General features: G+C 52.8%; 2 protein-coding genes across 2 annotated transcripts in view; both read right to left on the bottom strand.

Annotated features, from left to right (window-relative positions):
* Positions 1-621, bottom strand: part of Bmi1 (BMI1 proto-oncogene, polycomb ring finger) — a 9,704-nt gene extending 9,083 nt beyond the window's left edge. The window contains exon 1 of the mRNA XM_021192630.2: positions 143-621. The gene's annotated coding sequence lies outside the window, so the exon portion shown is untranslated. The remainder of the gene's footprint in view (positions 1-142) is intronic.
* Positions 622-1,436: 815 nt separating this feature from the next.
* On the bottom strand, positions 1,437-5,256 carry Commd3 (COMM domain containing 3). The gene is made up of 8 exons (XM_021192633.2): positions 5,084-5,256; positions 3,630-3,741; positions 3,460-3,523; positions 3,332-3,366; positions 2,933-2,993; positions 2,785-2,841; positions 2,639-2,698; positions 1,437-1,791 (listed from the first exon to the last, which is right to left on the bottom strand). Exons 1-8 carry the CDS (start codon positions 5,220-5,222, stop codon positions 1,732-1,734), a joined length of 588 nt encoding a protein of 195 aa, XP_021048292.1. The 5' UTR covers positions 5,223-5,256; the 3' UTR covers positions 1,437-1,731.
* Between the last annotated feature and the right edge of the window lie 282 nt (positions 5,257-5,538).

The raw sequence follows: 5,538 nt of genomic DNA, 5'->3' as shown, positions 1-5,538 counted from the left end.
GGGAGGCGGCGGGCGCGCGGGCGCGGGCGCGGGGCGCGGGCCGCTTGCCCACGCTGTCAGCGCCTCCGCCCCCCCCTTCCACGCCGCCCCGACCCCCACCGGTCCCCGGCCACGGCCCGTCGGCGCCTCGCCTCCTACGTACCCGGAAAGAGCGGCCGGCGCGAGGCGATCCGAGCGGGCGGAAAAGACAATGAAAGTTAAAAGTCGTTCAGCAGAAAATGAATGCGAGCCAAGCGGCCATCTTGGAGCGAGCCGCCGCCGCCGCTGTCAATGGGCACCGAGCGCGGCCGAGAGCAGCCACGGCCGCCGCGCTCCGCTCATGCCGCTCCCCCGCCGGCCTCCTGCTCGCGCGCCGCGGCCTCCTCCTCCCGCGCGGCCTCCTCCGCCTCCGCGCGGCCTCCGCCGCCGCCTCCTCGGGGCCTCTCCTCCTCCTCGGCGCAGCCGCCGCCTCCCGGCCGCGCTCGGGGGAGGGCGCGCAGAGGGGCCGAGCCGTATTATTCTGCGGGGCCGGGAGGTGTTGCTAAGCCTGCGCGGGGCTCCCTCGCCAACCTCCCCATTGTCTCTCCGGTCTCTGCCTTTAATACTACGATTATGGTTTCAGACTCGCGTGGGGGAGGCGGGCGCGCGGGCGGGCGGGCGGGCGGGGGGCGCCGGGGGTGCTTGCGGGCCGGGAGGCGGGGGAGGGGAGGCAGGCCGAGGAGGGGGAGGGGAGGGTGGAAAAACTGCCCCGCTGAAGGCAGAGTGGAAACTGACACCGGCTCCAAAATGGCTCGGAGTCCGCCCGCCCCCGCCCCCGCCCCCCGCCGGGTCACGTGCTCCCCTCATTCCTTAAGGGCGGCCTGGGAATTAGTGTCGGTGTAGTCGGGCCCGTGGCCGCCCCCTCCCCTCGCGGCGCGCCGCGCGCCCAGCCCCCTCCCCTCCGCTCCGCTCCCTCCCTCCCTCCCTCGCTCGCTCGCTCGCTCGCAGCGCGCCGGGGCCGCGACGGAGGCATTTCTCCACAGCGCCACACGCCGCTCTCCCGGCGCGGCCCGCTCCGCCCCGCACGCCGCGCCGAGCCGCCCCGCCCCCCACCATGTCTCCTGCTCGCGGCGCACACGTCCGCGGGGCCCGCCGCCGGGGGCGCCCGGCCGCTGCCCCGGCTCGGCCCCGCCGAACCTGCGCCGGATCAGGCCCGCGGAAACAACAGCGGCCGCCCCGCCCGCTGGGGGCCGGGAAGAGGCGCGCGCGGGCAGCGGCCGGGCTGGCTCCGCTCGCGGGGTCGGGCGGGCCGGGCGCAGGTAACGGGCGGTCGGGGCGGCGAGCACGGCCCCTCCGCACACCTTGCCCGAGACACTTAACCCGGGGCCAGGCAGGCGTCCGAGCCGACGCCGGGCAGATCTGCTTTGCACACTCAGCCGTCAAATCACACACGAACTCCAAACAGAATACCGCCCTTCTTGTGGGAATACCACCGTCTTTATTCAGGGTACGATACTTTGACAGGGCTTGAAGATGCTCAAGACAGAAGGAATGCAAGAGTAATACTGAACATTCAAATGCTTAAGAGTTTCCCTCTTAGCCATTTCACATGTGTAAAAAAAAGTGTCAAAATTGATGGTTGGCATAACTTCAAAAGGGAGCTAGCTCTTTTTCCACTGAAAATGACATCCAGCTCGCGCGAACGATGGTCCAGCAGGAGACAAGGTGCGTCTGGTTTTCCTCTAGGTTCCTGGGGTCATCAGCCTCCCCAAATTACAACTGAGTTGCTCTTTCCAGGCTTTTTGAAGCATCCTTAAGTTTCCCCACCAAGTCCTAAAAGATGTACAATCATGTCACAACTTGGGGACACAAGTAAGGAAGCACCAACTCTGCAGCAGCTGCAAGAACCAAGTCGGAAGGAAGGACACCTAAGGGGTCCAAGGGAGCTCAACCGCTAGCAAAGCACTTTGAAAAGGAGCGCTTCTCCTACCGCATCTGGTATGCAAGTTCTAGTTAAAAGAGAATTTCTAATAATTTTTGCAGGCTGAGAATATCTAAATTATGTCTCAACTTCTCTAAGGAAGGTTATGATTCACACACATTTTCTGTTTAAAGTTTCGCTAATATTTACTCTAAAATGACTACAGATGTCTTTGGAACATTTAATTTCATCCAAATTTTCAGGGATGATCTTCATTTTATTTAATTGGTAAGAAATTCGTTAGCATATCCATCAATCAACGAAGACTTTAATTTCTTCAGTTTTACACTGAAAATATTAACCGTTTTAAGAACTTGTGTGAACTTTCCCTTTATAGGGTAATTTAAAACTCCTGCTTAAAACGTTGGAAGTTAAATTTGTGAAAGGCTTTCTCAAATCTGCACTGTTACTTTTGCTCAGTTTTATTGAATCAGATGCATGATGGGATGAAAGAAAATGTGCTGAACTCAAACTTTAAAGTTATTTTTCAATTAGGGAAACCAGCAAATGCAGGCTACTGGAGATGTTATTACTTTTAAAAGTGAAATCTATGTTAAATTTCTGCTTTCCATTTTCCCTTTGCCATTAAAACCTAAACCAACCTTCATTACCTAATGATGGGAATATTATATTTTAAAGTTTCCATAACAGTTCTCAAATGCCCATTGAAAGAAACATTTAAAGATCCTAATACTGTACCTGTAACTGTTCCATGTTGCAACTAAAATTAATCTCTGGGTAGGATTGGGAATCATTGTTCTATGGAAGAAAAAAAATGATTGTTTATATAAAGGAAATTAAAATTTTTATTACACATATAATTTTTGACAAAGATCTATACATACCTCTACATTTAAGGTCACCAAATATCCAGGTCGGTACATCTTATGAAGTTGGTTGGTCTAAAACAACACAAAACATCAGTCTTTAACTCTAACCTTAAAAAAAAAAAGTTCCTCTAACTCCCTCTACAGAAAAGCTTGTTATCTTTACCTTTATCTGGTACTCCAAGCGCCAAGAAACATCAGTTATATGAGGGAGAGATCTGCCTATACTGAAAGACAATGATAATTTTGTAGTATCTACAGAAAAACTTTCAGGATTTTTCTCAATGGTGTCTTTCTCTTCTTAACTTTCATTCCACTCTGAACTTAAAGACTGTTGAACTTCATCTTCAAGTTCAAAAGAGTAAAAGCACCCCTACTAAGGTTATGTCAGGCTCTGTCTTTAAAAAACATTGGCTTAACTTCAATTATTCCACTTGTCCTTTGGCCCTTTATTTTGGGTCAGGATCCCAATTTTTTTTGGTTCTGTTTTGTTTCCCATCAGCACACTCCATTCCTTACCCACAAGTGAAAAGCCACCCAGCTTGACACCTAATACAGTACCTACCTTCCCAGTAGGGTTCCTAGAGAATTCTTATTATTCTGGGGAAGGAGAAAGAAAACACATTTTTGCAAACAGCAGGAAAAAAGGGGGGTGGGTACTAATTGTTAATTTAAAAGTTTAAAGTAAGTAACCTGATACTCGGTGCAAAACAGTTCTATTCGCTCTCGGTCAAATTTACAGTCTTCTAAATAAGTGCTAGGGGGAGGGAATAAAGCAAGGTTAGCCTCTATCTTTAAAACCTGAAATTACAATGACAAAGATACCACTTCAAAGTAAAAGGGCATTTAGATAAAGTCTGTACCTTAGAGTAGACTTGTCAACTTGGTGCTTTCCTGCCTCCAGTATGCAAGTTGCAGCTGCTGCATGACAATGCTTTAAAACCACTGGGTCAATATGTTTCAAGTCTGGGTGATCTAAAATAAATTAATTGCTAATGATTACAAATCCTTTAGACCCCTGTTCCTAAGAGGAATATTTGGTTTTGGTAAAACTTTCCCTTTAGAAAAGATAACAAAAATTCAATTGTAAATGGATGAGATGAACAAGGTCAATTGCAAAACAATAAAGAGAACACATCAATAGCCTGCTGTCACCCTCTTTTCAATTACCTTCTTTTACTTCGTCTTAGGTTTTTTTTTATTTAAATAATACCTCAAAGAAAGGGGGGCAGTGGTTGCAGGATGGGCTGAAAGCAAAGGAGAAACTGAAGGTAGTTTACACAATAAATTTCAAAATGAACAACTTTCAAAACATGACATTTTAGAGTAATTGACTCCATGAACATAAATACATCAAAGAAGCTTGATGGGAGGGCATATATTAACATGCACAACAGAAATATCAAAATCCTATTAATATCTTCAAGTCCCCCCACCTCTCTCTCTCTCTCTCTCTCTCTCTCTCTCTCTCTCACACACACACACACACACACACACGCACGCACACACACACACAGCTTCGAGATGAACCCAGGTGGTGGTTAATTTTTTTTTTTTTCCTTTAAGAACAGCTTCTACCTTTCATACTTTCTGTCCAAGTGTCTAGTATGAAACTTGGGGGGGGGGGGATGAAAACCCAAGGAGTTCTGAAATGTGTTGATAGATTTGAGGGAATTATCTAGAAGTGATTTGTCTTAAAGTACGCTCTTAATCCATTATGACAATTGCACTCTGCGACCAGACATTTAAATAGTCTCTCTTCCTGGTAACCGCTGCAGAACAAAACATTAAGCACCCTACTTGAAGGCTCTGGATGAATAACCTGGGCTTAACACTGTGACCGCCTGTGCTGGAGTGATCACAGGATCCGGAGGTGTTCTGTAGGTTGGAAAATGTCAGTGCTAGTTGACCCAGCCATCGCTTCGGAAACAGCCTTTGCCACCCCCTCCAGCCCAGCCGGGGGAGGCTGAATCACAGGACCTCCCCAGATGAAGTCCAAGTGTCAAAGCAGCTGCAGCCTCCGACGAGGCTGGGAACCCCACACACTTAGGCCACAAACTAGACTTGAACACGGCTTTACAAAGGAACAAAGAAACAGCCTGGCAGGGAAACCAGGCCAGGAGCGTAGAGCTGGCCGCGTGTAGGTGCCCCGCGGGGGCACAGCGGCGCTCGGGGCCCGCTCCGGTCCCCACAGTCGGGCTGAGGGCAGGGCGAAGCCCGGGGACTTGCCCGGGCCGGAGCTGAGCCCAAGGCGCCGGGCTGGCGGCTCTGCCGGGCGCTCCTCCGCCCAGGCCGCGGCGGCGGGAGAGCCGCTTACCTAGCGCGGCCCCGTCCGCCCGGGCGTCCAGCAGGCTCTGGAAAGCCGCCCGGAGGAGAAGCGCGAAGGCGTTGGAGTCGAAGGAACCGGGATCCGCCAGCGTCTGGATGCCTCTCTGCACAGACTCCGAGAGCTCCATTGTGAGCGCGCCGTGACCTTCGACATGCGCACCACGTGACTCGGGACGCGCGCCCAGCTGATCGGGCGCGCGCCCCCGCGGCGGGGCGGCTCGGGCAGGTTCGGCGCCGGCTCGGGACGGTTCGGAGAGGTTCGGGCGGCGCCTCGGGGAGGTTCGGGAGGGTTCGGGTGGAGCTCGGGCGGCGGCCGGGCCTCTCGCCTCAGCCGCCCTGCGGGCCTCGGGCGGGACGGGAGCCGCGGGCCTCGGCGGCGGCGAGCGCGGACGCCCATTGGACCCGCTTGGCGCTCACCTGGGACCGCACCCGCTCTGTCCCCCA

The sequence above is a fragment of the Mus pahari genome, chromosome 3, assembly GCF_900095145.1.
Source record: "Mus pahari chromosome 3, PAHARI_EIJ_v1.1, whole genome shotgun sequence".
Lineage (NCBI taxonomy): Eukaryota > Metazoa > Chordata > Mammalia > Rodentia > Muridae > Mus > Mus pahari.
This window is presented reverse-complemented; position numbering and strand designations above follow the sequence as displayed.